We start from the raw sequence: 13,034 nt of genomic DNA on the forward strand, positions 1-13,034 counted from the left end.
AAACAGTCTGATCTCTGAGCAGCTATAACGCACTCAGAGGATCTCTGGTCCTTCCGGAAATGGAGTCCTGAAATTCTGTATCATTCTTTTTTTAGAAATCACACCATCCTCAAAGCCTCATCCACCTGTTGTGGGCAGAGTGACTCATCACAGCATTGAATTATACTGGGATCTGGAAAAGAAAGCAAAACGGCAGGGACCTCAAGATCAATGGTTCAGGTTCTCGATCGAGGAAGAAGACCCCAAAACGCACACTTACGGTATCATTTATACGTAGGTGCAGTGTTAAATTGCTTAACATTTTGTTATGATTTCCTGATGAGCTGGAATGGTTTCTATCATTTCTAAAAGGACTTGTTTTGGGGCGCCTGGGTGGCTCAGTTGGTTAAGCATCTGACTTAGGCTCAGGTCATGATCTCACGGTTCGTGAGTTCGAGCCCCACGTCAGGTTCTCTGCTGTCGGCACAGAGCCTGCTTTGGATCCTCTGTCTCCCTCTCTCTGCCCCTCCCCCTGCTTGTGCGCCTCTGTCTTAAAAAAGTAAATGAAAACTAATAAAAAGAGAGAGGCTTGATTCTACTCCTGTTTTAAAAGGGCTCATTTTCAAATGAAAGAAAAGAACGAGTCACACCATCTGCACGACTTTTGCGAATTATAGAAGCACGAATTTGTGCTTTTGCGAATTACAGTTTTTGGAAGATAAGTGTTAGCACCAACTTTGAAATTAAACCTCCTATACCTTTGAGAGCTTCGTCGGCCTCTGTAATATTCTAATGGTATATTTTAAAACTCTGAAACGTAGAGACGGAATCAAGAGAATCTGAGAGGAGGTTCCGTCAGGCTGCTGGGTTTGGAGATGGCGGCTGGGCCCCCAGGTCTACCCTGGATGCCTTCTGGACCACCTGTCACATCGCTGTCCTTTGTTCGCTCTTTCCAGGCCATGCCGGTTCCCGGGTCAGGGCCTTTCTCGTTACCTTTTCTTTGAAGGCATTTCTTTCTGTTCTCGTATGGCTGGTTCCTTCACACCACGCAAACGTCAGGTCAAGTGTCCCCTCCCCAAAGGTCATCCAAAGTGGCGGTCCTTCCACCCAGGCATCCCCTCTGTCAGGACTTGATTGCTTGTGTCTTACGACATTTGGCTCTGCTGGCTTTGTCCAGTTTGCATGTTCATTTTGTCTCCCCACCAGTATTTAAACTCCATGAGAGGCAGGAAAGATTTCTGCTTGCTTAACACCCTGTCCCCCAGTTCCTAGGCAGTGGAGCCCTGACACACAGTGGGTGCTCTAAATATCTGTCTCACGAGTTAGTAAATGAACATCCCTTGGGGGCAATCAGGAAGTCCTTTATTTCTTAGTCTGCATTTCAACTCTTATTCCTTTGACAGCTTTGCCACTTGCAAAATGACTATGTTAGGTATACCAAACATGAGATGATAATAGGGTTTGGAACTGAAATGAATTTTGAGGTCATTGTAGATTTCGTATCCGGTCATAAGCAGTAACACAGGAAGATCCTGTGTATCTCTGGCCCGTTTCCCCGGGGCTAAGGCTATGGGAAACTTTAGCACAGCCTCACAGCCAGGATGCTGGCACTGGCCTGGTGAAGGGACAGACTGGCTCCAGCATGTTGCTAGCCTTTCCTCAAGGTGGCATCATGAGCATGCGAGGTATTCACAGAGCCTTCCACTGCCCTGACTGATGATAGCCCTGAGATTTAATGAACGATTCTTTGTATCTAAAACAAAAATAAAACAACCCCCCCAAAAAAACAACCAAAAAAACATCCCAGAAAACAACCCCCAGACGCATTTATCTGAAATGCAGTTAATCTGAAAATAATTCCTCGCCCGACTACTTAAAAATGTTCTTTTAATTACGTCAGGTCGTGTGTTATTCTCGATCAGGTAGTTTCCACCTAAAGGAATGAATTCTTTTTTTAATGTTTATTTTTGAGAGCAACACAGAGTGCGAGTCGGGGAGGGGCAGGGAGAGAGGGAGACACAGAACCCGAAGCAGGCTCCAGGCTCTGAGCCGTCAGCACAGAGCCCGACGCGGGGCTCGAACTCACGAACCGTGAGATCCTGACCCGAGCTGAAGTCGGGCGCTCAACCGACTGAGCCACCCAGGCGCCCCTAAAAGCATGAATTCTGATATTAGAAGTGATTTGTATGGAGAAGGGAAAAGACTTCATCCCCTCCCCCCCACCCCGTTTCCCTCACACACACTTGCACTTGGGCAAGTGGGGCCCTACTGGATATGTCTCTACTTGCTCTGGTCTCCCTTGCGGGGTGGCCAGGTAGAGAATGTCCCCAGCGAGACCGCAGCCACGCGCCCTGGTTTCCAGGCGGAGGTGTCTGCTTCCCCCGGGGACCTGAGTGCTGTCTGGCTGCGGGATTCACCCGGACGAGGTCCTGACATTGCGGAGCTCACAGCGAGGCCTTCCAACCGCCACCCCCAAGAGCCTTCTGAAATGCTTGCCTTCCCTCGGAGAACTGATGCCGAAGCCTGCCGCTAGGTGGCAGAATCAGACTGTGTTAATCTTGACCTCTTTTGCTCCATTATACTTTCTCTCGGTGTCCTTAAAGCTGGCAAGGCCGGACTTTGAAAAAGCGGTTGCGAATATCTGACCTTGGAATGATGGATTTGAGAACTTCTTTTTGACTTGTCAGTGTCCGTTCCCGTTCACGGCCAGCCAGGGCTGGTGTCCTCTTTGACGTGGGCTGTCCTCACAGCCAGTTACCCAGTTTTGTGAGATTTCCCTTCGCAGATGCTCCCCCCCCCACCCCGCCTCTGCTTCCCCTGATGATACTGTGGCACTTCCCCGCCATGAGGGTGCCAGCTCTATCTCCTGGACCATTCGTCTCCAGGCCCTACGACCATCTAGCACATTTGCTGACGGCATTGGCCTCTTGCCCTGTCTTCTGGCCTTTGAGCCTTCCCTTCTGTCTTGCTAGGTTAGCTTTGTTAATCTTGCTTTTTTCAAATTCCCTTCCGTGGAGTCTCCATTTCTGGAAGGGTGAAGGTCCAGCTCTTCAGACGATGCCTTTCGCAGTTGGCCCGAACCTGCCTTCCTGGTTGTCTCTCGTTTCTGAGCACGAATCTTCCAGTGAGATCTGTTTACTGTCCTTTGAATAGGCCTTGACTTCTCCTGCATCGTGGTCAGCCGTTTTCCCCGATCGGACCAATCTCCCTGCCCCTCCCTTTCTTCCTCGCAGTCAGACTCAAGCTGGACTGAACGACTCTTTACTAGCCTATTGTCTACCCCTCTAAATTCCTATGGCAACTGTGCATTTTGTTCACGAATCATTCATTCGTGGTTATCATGCATTTCATTCAGTCAGTCAGCGTGTATTAATGAGTATCTACTGTGGGCCAGACATCGTTCTGGATGCTGGGGATGCGCACTGAACAGAGAGACACCCTTTCCTCCCTCGTGCTCAGAAAAACAATAAATAAGAGACAGAAGTGAAAATAGAGGGTAGGTCAGATGGTGATAAGCGCAAGGAGAAAAAGCATAGGGGAAGTTGGGGGTTTGGAGCAGAGGTAAAGAAGGCTTCCCTGAGAAGGTAACATCTGGGTAAGAAGGGAGGGATGTCCGGAGCCTTGCGAGGATCTGAAAGAACATTCCAGGCAAAGGAAACAGCAAATGAGATGGGCCTGTGCCTGGTATGCATGTTCCAGGAACACTGAGGAGTGGAGTGAGTGAGGAGAGCCACGTAGCATGAGGTCAGCGAGACGATGGCAGGTAGTCACCGGGGTCCGTGGGCCGGACAGAGCTGTGGCTTTTACCCCGAGAGACGGGAAAGCCAGTGGAGACCATTAATCTGAGGAGGGGCGGCCTGGCAGATGCTTTCCGACGATCACCCTGGTTGCTGAGGCGGGAACAGGCTTCAGGGAGGTGCTCTTGCCCTAAGTGAGGTGGGGGGATGATGGAACAGAGTGTGAGAAGTGGTTGAACTCAGGATGGTTCTAAAGACAGACTGGAAGTCTTTGCTGGTGGCTCAGATACGACACGGGAAGGAAGGAGTGGCTTCAAGGGGGCTGAAGCTGTGTCTGCACCTCTGGGACATGAGAGCTGTGTGGCGTGAAACCTCAGAACCTCTGTGCTTTGGACAACAGTTTATTTCCCCGCACGAAATCCCCACTGTGTCGGCCGTGGCTCCGTTCCACGCTGTCCTCCTCCCACATCTGCCCGGGCTGACGGAGCCGCCTCTGCCTGACTGTTGACAGTCACTGTGGCGGCGGACAGAGGCCAGGGCACGCTGTTTCTGGAAGCTTCCATCCAGAATGACAGGTTTCACTCCTGCTTCTGCTTCATTGCTCGAAGCAGATCCTACAGCTATGTCTGGGTTCAGCAGGACAGGGTTACGGAACCCTCGGGAGGGCACCGAATACTGGGGAACGGTGGTCCAGTCTTCTGCTGGTGGCACCGAGGCGTTGGGCCCGGGCAACTCAAATAACAAAGATGGGAAGACGGGGAGGAGCAGAGCTCAGTTGGGACATGGGCTGGAGGTGGAGACATCGGAGCAGCTGGGAGATTGGGCTGCGGGAGGGTCAGGGCTACAGAAATGAATTTCAGAGTCGCCAACAGGAGGCTGGATTGGAGCTGGGGTGGGTGGGGGGAGCACAGAGAAACGGCAAGTCTGGCAACTGAGTCCTTAGGTGTTCCAGTATTTGGTTTCTTTTCTTTTTTCTTTCCTTTTTTTCTTTTCCTCCCTCCCCTCTCCCTCCCTCCCTCCCTCCCTCCCTCCCTCCCTCCCTCCCTCCCTTCCTTCCTTCCTTCCTTCCTTCCTTCCTTCCTTCCTTCCTCCTTTTTTCTTTTCTGTTTTATTTTCCTTTCTCTTTTCTTTTCTTTCTAGACAGAGACAACACGAGTAGGGGAGGGGCAGAGAAAGAGAGGGAGAGGAATCCCAAGCAGGCTCCAGCTCAGTGCAGAGCCCAGCACAGGGCTTGAACCCACAAACCGTGAGATCATGACCTGAGCCGAAATCAAAAGTCAGACGCTTAACCGAGTGAGCCGCCCAGACGCCCCTGGGATCTCGTTCCTCACGTTCCATGTTTGCTGAGCTGCTGTGTCAAATATTTGCTTATTGACTGATAACGAAAATACGGGTGTGCGTTATGCTTTCCTCTAGATTGTTTTGTCTGTTTAGGTAGTGCGCCTGGGCCGTGGGAAGTTGTGCTTCTCCCACAGGCTTGCTGCGCGGCCTCTGCTAGTCCCCCCCGCGGCTGGGCTGCGGTCCTTGTGGAGTACGGCCACCGGCAGCGGTGTCCCTGGGCCCCTGTGTGTATCAGGTGCTCTCCTTGGGGTCCTCTCGATGGAAGCGAGAGCCTCCAGCCTTCCATTAATGTGCTCAGTAACTCCTGCTTTCAGAACAGTTGTGTAATTTCTCTTTCCAGGGGTTACGAAGGAGCTGCTCACTTCAGGGCGACCTTACGATATTTGGCAACATTGGGTTTTATCGGGGGCACTTTTGGCTTCATTTTGGCTCAACTATGTTGAGTCTTTGACCCTTGACATCGAATTCCACCGAAGCTGGGGTATTATATTCAATTTGAGCTCCTAAAGGTCTTTTCATGTGCCACAAAGCCAGGGTTCATTTTCTGATTCACGTACCTATAGATATGGCTTTACGCTCACCTAATGACAAAATCCACTTAACTCTTGAGACCCTGTGCCAGCCTGATACATTTTAGGTGGTGACGACGATGATCTTTGGACCATGCGGTTTTTCTGAATATTTACCTTGGTTTTAGAGCTTTCACTTTGATGGCAAATATATTTATACCGACTTTCAATCCTTCTGTTTTCTTGGATTCTTAATTCAGATTTTTTTATTAAACAATTTTTTTTTGACGTTTATTTATTTTTGAGAGAAACATGGAGCGTGAGCAGGGGAGGGGCAGAGAGAGGGAGACACAGAATCCGGAGCAGGATCCAGGCTCTGAGCTGTGAGCACAGAGCCCGACACGGGGCTCGAGCTCACGGACCTGAGCGAGATCACGACCTGAGCCTAAGTCGGATGCTTCACTGACTGAGCCACCCGGGTCCTCCCCTCCAATGTTTTTTTCTTAATGCTGTTGGTATCATTTCTTCACTGTCTTCCTTATCGTTTCTTCTTTGTTGATGTGTATCAGTTACCCCTTGCTGTGTAACGAACCGCCCCCAAACTTAGTAGTTGTGCTTAAAGCAAAAAAATCATGTGTTTGCTCCCGATTCTACAATTTGGGCAGGCTGGGGAAGGATGGATGCGTGACCTGTCCTTTGCCCTCAGGGCCCTCACGGTCTAGCCTTGGAGACCGACCACAACCAAGATGGGGTCGTAGTAGACGCAGCCCGCGTTCACAAAGCACTTCTGCTTGGTCTTTTAGGGATTCTCAGAGCGTGCCGATTCGATCACCTGGTATCATCATGATGCGTGTCTCCTCTCCTCTAGGGGATATGCGACAAAGCATGTTGTGGAGGGTCTGGAACCACGCACGCTGTACAGATTTCGGCTGAAGGTCACCAGCCCCTCTGGAGAATATGAGTACAGCCCGGTGGTCTCGGTATCTACGACCAGTGAGTACACGCACGCGGAACTCATTTACCTAAAAGTCAGCGAAGACGATAAGTGGTGCGGAGGTAAAAAGATCCTGCCTGTTGCCCGGCCTTCCTGGAAACAGACATGGGTCCACTTTTGAACACCGGGACGACATTGTTTATGGGCCGGGCCTGGCCGGCGCGTTGAGGGAAGTCGGCTTGTGCTTTAACAAATGGGGAGAACCGTGCTGGGGCCGGCACCGCCCTGTGAGTGCACATTCAGTACCAAAGGGTGGGGTCCCCTGTCTTGGGAAATGGGCCGCAGGGGTGTGGGCTGAGAAACAGGCTGCCTGTTTGGGTGTCTTCAGCGGAGGAGGTCTCCAAAGCGGTTTGTCCGTTTTGGACAATTTCAGTTCTACGTCTTGACACACACATCTCATTTCCGGCGATGCCGTGAGTGAGGAAGACTGAAGAGCGTGGCTTCCACAGGTGGGGCGGGTTGTGCCGCCTCTGACCAGCGCGTCCTTTCCCCAGGTCACGTTGGAGGGTGTGAATATTTTCTGTGATCGGTGATTTTTTTTTATTATGAATGAATGAGTGAATGAATGATTTTTTAAATTTATCTTGAGAGAGAGCGAGTGGGGGAGGGGAAGAGTGAGAGGGAGGGAAAGAATCCCAAGCGGGCTCTGCTCTGTTAGCGCAGAGCCCCCCACGGGGCCCCAACTCACGAACCACGAGATCGTGACCTGAGCCGAAGTCAAGGGTCGGAGGCTTAACCGGCTGAGCCACCCAGGCGCCCCTCTGTGATGGCCACTTTAAAACGTTTTAAAGATGTGTGTGTGGTAAAGATGAAAATGGTCAGGAATGTTCTTCGTGGCCTGCTCGCTGAAAACACACATCTTTTTTGAGTTGCACAAAGAAAATCTTCCTCTTGTGAGTAAAAGTAATTTAAATGTATTCACTTTGAGAGAGAGAGCATGAGCAGGGAGGGGCAGAGAGAGAGGAAGAGAGAGAGAGAGAGAGAGAGAGAGAGAGAGAGAGAATGAACCCCACGCAGGCTCCATGCTGTCAGCACAGAGCCTGATGTGGGGCTTGAACTCATAGGCTGGTGGGATCATGACCTGAACTGAAATCAAGAGTCAGATGCTTAACTGACCCACCCAGGTGCCCCTCGTAAAAGTTACTTTAAAGTCTTAGTGAATATTGCATTTGGCATGTTTGTGTACATGCACACACACGTACGTATATATGATATATATATATATCATATATATATATCATATCACATATATATATATGATTCAGGTTGTGAGCCTCTAAGATCTTCATTTGCAAACAAGGCACTGGGGGACTAGGGTCTTAGCTTGGCCCACTGAGAATTTAGTGACAGCCGTGAGTCCTGTACCTCCCCCAAGGTGCTCCGCTCACTGAGAAGGCCCAGAATTTCAGAGGAGACTTTGGAAGGGAAATGGTCAGTTACAGAGACACAGGTCCGGAAAGAGGGCTCGTCCTTAATGTGGTGGCCACGGAAGCATTTTCTTCATGTGGGGGTCAGGTTGCTCCTGGAGCTTTTAGGGGAAAGAAAGGAGGAAGAGTGTGGCCTCTGCTGTGTTGAGGGAGGAGCAGGCACGGGGAAGGGAGGAGCAGGGACGGGAGGAAGGTCCGCCAAGGAACCTGCTGTTTGAATAGAGTCTCTGTAGGGGATGCTGGGCCAGCATGCTCCCCGCCGTCCTCTCTCCCCAGCCGCCCACAGGCCACCCCCACACCCCACTGCCTTCGCCCCTTCTCTCTGGAGCGTTCCCACCTCGGAGCCCCCCGTTCCTGGCACCCCTTCCCGTCCTGCCTGCTGAGCCCGCTCCACAGGTAGAGCCTGGGTGGTTCCTCGTGCTCCCCACCGTCTGCCGTGAGCCTCCCTCAGCACACAGCTTCATCTCCCCGCTTCTGATAACACTCTGCATCTTATGTTATGTATTTTTCATCCTCTTTGTCTCCCACCAACTTGTGTGCTTCTGAAAGGAGGCTGGGATGGGACGGTCATCTAGCATGTAGAGGCCCATCTCGCACAGTGAATTTTTTTTAAATGTTTTTATTTATTTTTGAGACAGAGAAAGACAGAGCGTGAGCAGGGGAGGGGCAGAGAGAGAGGGAGACACAGAATTTGAAACAGGCCCCGGGCTCCGAGCCGTCAGCACAGAGCCCGACGCGGGGCTCGAACTCATGGACCGCGAGATCATGACCCAAGCTGAAGTTGGACGCTTAACCGACTGAGCCACCCAGGTGCCGCCCATCTAGCATATTAAAAGTACCATCTGGAATCTTAGAAGTCCTGTCTACCCATCCAGCATGTAGAAGTCCACAACAAATGGGTGGATGGGCGGTGGGTGGAAAGGCCCAGGGGCAGGATTAGGATGAGGAGAAACACTAATTGTCTCAGTTCACCCTCGCGTCTCTCGGGAGATGGGCGTGTTTCCCCCCTGGCTGGGGCGAGTCCACGTGAACCGGCAAGGTGAGGGTGAACAGGACGCAGGACCCGCCACGGTGAACCTCGGGTGGCACTGGCATCTTTCGTCATATCGCGTCAGGGCAGGGGCTTCTGGGCCTTGTGGCCAGAATTGACGGGGTGTTTGGGTACCATTGGGAGCTCTTTAGGAAGGGCAGAAACCTTAGTCCCTTTCAGCTGACGGGGATTGTGCCGCCTTCTTGCCAAGCTGGCTTCCGAGAGGCGGCCACGGAGAGCTGGTCCAGTAGTCCAGGGCATCTGTCACTGCGGTCCATGGCTTCCATGGGTCATTAGACAAGACCTGCTGCGGGGACCAGGCGTGATGGAGATGTGGTTCCTGGTGATGACCGGGGCACTGGGGCTTGCGGAGCATTTCTCTGTCAGGTCACAGCGCAGTGCTGCAGCCCAGACGCGGCCTCGGGGGCTCTCCTGGGTGACGAGGGTCAGGTACCGTCTTCCTGCTGGCTGCTGCTCTCCCGTACTATTATTATATTTATAACACCCACAGCAGACTCCCTCAAGGGGGGCAGGTCATGCTAAACAAAGAATTACAAATGTGAATATTCTACAAAACCAGTAAAAATGCTTCTGTGGGCTGATCATTTGCATTTAGTTTGAAAGTGTTTTAATGAGTCGCAAAAGCCTGTACTTTGTTTGAATAAAGGATGCTCAGCTTTTTTTTTTTTTTTTTTGAATTCCAGGTAAAGTACACGAGACTCTTGCTTAAATGAGGCATGCAATTTTAATCAGTTGGGCCCTTAAAAAGAGAAAAACAGCTGCTGCTTGCTAATTGGCAAATATCTCCTCCAATGAGCTCATCATTTATTCACTGCTTCTAATAGAGACTTAAATTCCACCAAGAAAGGTGTTCCCCCGTTGTGATATCTGCTGGCATATGTGTGGCCGAATGACCCTTTTACAGAACAGGGCGATGGCTTTCTGCCTTCTCCTCCTGGGTGGTCCCTCATTTGGTCCTGCCTGATGAGTTCCGTCCAGCGTAGGTGAGCATTCCCGGACATCCTCCCCACGGGCAGTATCCATTCTGTGTCTGTGTGTTTGTCATTGCAACACTCAGGGTAAACATTAGCTAAACAAGCCCACAGAGGCAAAGCCTGCCTTCTTTTTTTTTTTTTTTTAATTTTTTTTTTCAACGTTTATTTATTTTGGGGACAGAGAGAGACAGAGCATGAATGGGGGAGGGGCAGAGAGAGAGGGAGACACAGAATCGGAAACAGGCTCCAGGATCCGGGCCATCAGCCCAGAGCCCGACGCGGGGCTCGAACTCATGGACCGCGAGATCGTGACCCGGCTGAGGTCGGATGCTTAGCTGACTGCGCCACCCAGGCGCCCCAAAGCCTGCCTTCTTTACAGTCAATTGCACTTGACTGATGGCAGTCCCTTGGGCCAGGCCCACAATGTCTTAAAGGATTCAAGGGTAGGAGGAGTAGAACATTTGGCTCACCTGGAATTTCCTTTTTTTTGGGGGGGGGGGGGGACTCCCGTTTATGGGGGGAGATAGAAATGCTCTGCACTGCGAACATGAGCCTTTTCATTTCTGTTTCTCTGTCAAGTTCGCGTAAACCGGGACTGTTCCGTTCCTTGGTTGATTCACGTCTGGTGCGAACCCTCAGAAGCTCTTTGCCTTCCTGGCAGTTTTCTGAGACGGGTTAATGAGTTAACGCTGCAGATGATAGTTTTTTATGCCCCGAATGATGGTTCTTGCTTCCTTTTGCTGAATGAAACTCAGCAAGGAATGATGAACAATTTTGCTGCGTTCCTTCTCTTCCGTGAGACGTCCTTTTGTTTTCAGATCAAGTTACGAGGGCACTGGTTACCTCTTGCAGAAGCCGGACTAGGCGATACGTTCATTTAAGTTATGTCCTACTCTCAAAGTACTCCAGTCTTGGCTGCACGCAGCACTCAAGCTTCTAAGCCCAAAATGAGCTTCTTCCATTTCCGGATATTTGCACGCTGCGGGGCTTTGTGGGTAGGACGCACCAGGGGGTGCCCCCCTACTGGGACAGCTGTACAGGTCATGTCAGACAGATGATGCCGATTGGAGGCGGTTGGTGCATCAATATGCTGGGATACCGCGAGTGCTTTTAGAGCTTTCTTTAAAATCTCAAGAAGTTAGCACTTTTCTGGAGCGTTTTAGTCTCTGGCATTCCCTTTCATCGAACACTTTGTGAGGGGGATCATAGTTGTTTATTTAAGAAGTCTGCTTATATTCAAGGTTTAATACGATTGGAAGCATGCGATGGCTTGGTCAGCTACCTCCCACCCGAGGAAGGAGCGTGGCCTCGTGAAAAGACTCGTTTTGAGGTCCGATGTTGCCCACTCCTACCTGCTGGACCTTGGACAACTCGCTCAGCCTTCCTGGCTCTCTGTTTTGTGTTCTGAAGAAGAGTCTAGGAAGCCTTGTGTCGAGTCCTAGGTAGAGCTTACTCAGTAGGATTTGAGTTAGGATGCCATATTCTAAAAGTCAGTAGGACTAGGATGAGCTTCCTGTGTTCTTCTGGATGAGTCTATGCAAATTGCTTGTTTTTGTATTTTAAGTGAGGATTGAAGTTTGAGAGTCACAGGAGGGGGGCTATTTGGTGGGGTAGCAGATGCACAGTTGCCCTCCTGCTCTTCTCCTCCTATCTGAAGAAGAAAGGGAAACCTTCCATGGGTTTGTCTACTCAAGTATGGATGGGTCACCTAATAGATCACTTGAAGTCCATATTACTCTAGCCCAGAGTTTCTCAACATTGGCACTTTTGACATTTGGGGGCTGGATCATTCTCATCCTGTGTGCTGTAGGATGTTTGTCGGCATTCCTGGCCTCTAGCCAACAGATGTGACAACAAAAAAACGTCTCCAGACTTTGCCGAATGCCCTCTGGGGGCATGGGGAGGGTGTGCAAAACCCTGTTCCCTTCCCTAGTCCCCAGGTGGAACCCCCAGGCTAGCCATGATCTTCCTGGGAAGGCCCGGGGACAGCGGTGGGTCCTGTCCCTTGACATTTTATCATGATACTTTTATTTGAAGCTCTTGGCCTAAAAATATGTGCGGAATGATGAAAAGGAAGTACAACGTGGCTAAAAAAAATCTTTAGGAGATTGGCAAGCTCTAGCAGACAAAATTGTTATTTCAAAACGGTTTTAACTTGGCTTAACTTTATTTTTACCAGCAGAAAGGGTATCAGTTAAAAGGTCACTCTGACAGCGATCCCTACATTCTTCTGTCCCCGGTTTCCCAGCAAAAATCCTCCAAGGAAACCGGTAGGAAAGTGGCTCCAGTGCCCAGGAGCTGACATCCCACAGAGTTTTTCTACCATAAGGAGCAGGAGCAGGGAGTTTTACTTCCCACCGGGCAGCGATGCGCAGGGGGCCTCTGCAGAGAGGGCGGTGAGGTGGTGGGTGGGCCCCAGGAAGCAGTCTGGGGTGCAGTGTAGGCGGTGGGTGTTTTAGGGTTTAGGATACTAAAGGGAGGGGAACGTGCTTGTCTTGTTCTCTCTGGTCAGTGTCAAGACCGGACGCGTGAGTTACTTAATGAACGTTTGTTGAATGAATGAATGAATGAATGAGACCTTTGAGCTGCCGGAACTGGGGATTATCAGCTCGGTACCCATCTGGGTCAGGTGCTAAGTGCGTGTAGGGGGCTGGGCGTAGGCAGAAGAGCATGGTGGGGCTGTGCCGCATAAGGGCAGCCGCCACGCCCCAATGCCACCAGCTCGACCACAGACCCGTGTTGGATATTAACCGGGTGCCCGGTGCTGTTCTGAGTGCCTCCCTTGTGTCTCATTTACGAGTAAGTGTTCACACAATTAGGACGTCCATGTGAAACAAGTCAAGTCGTGGAACAAATGCCTCGAAAGTCGGGCTTCCCTCGCCTGGTCCTTTTTCCTCCCGCTCTGCTCATTTCTGAACTTCAAGCCTTTTCTCCTCTCTGAGGAGTCCCTGTTTTCCAGCACAGGGGGACGCCCTCCCTTCTGCCCACTTCCCGTTGTGCCTTGAGTATTTTGCAGAACCCT

At 50.9% G+C, this 13,034-nt stretch overlaps 1 protein-coding gene across 3 annotated transcripts in view; it reads left to right on the plus strand.

Moving 5' to 3' along the window:
- The window catches only part of FANK1 (fibronectin type III and ankyrin repeat domains 1), a 108,789-nt gene that overhangs the window by 81,907 nt on the left and 13,848 nt on the right, over window positions 1-13,034 (plus strand). For all 3 annotated transcript variants that reach the window (XM_040486742.1, XM_040486744.1, XM_040486743.1), the window contains exons 2-3: window positions 96-273; window positions 6,435-6,559. In XM_040486742.1, the coding sequence (XP_040342676.1) occupies window positions 96-273; window positions 6,435-6,559 (303 nt within the window). The remainder of the gene's footprint in view (window positions 1-95; window positions 274-6,434; window positions 6,560-13,034) is intronic.

The sequence above is a fragment of the Herpailurus yagouaroundi genome, unplaced genomic scaffold (assembly GCF_014898765.1).
Source record: "Herpailurus yagouaroundi ecotype Mexico unplaced genomic scaffold, PumYag 163, whole genome shotgun sequence".
Taxonomy (NCBI): Eukaryota; Metazoa; Chordata; class Mammalia; order Carnivora; family Felidae; genus Herpailurus; species Herpailurus yagouaroundi.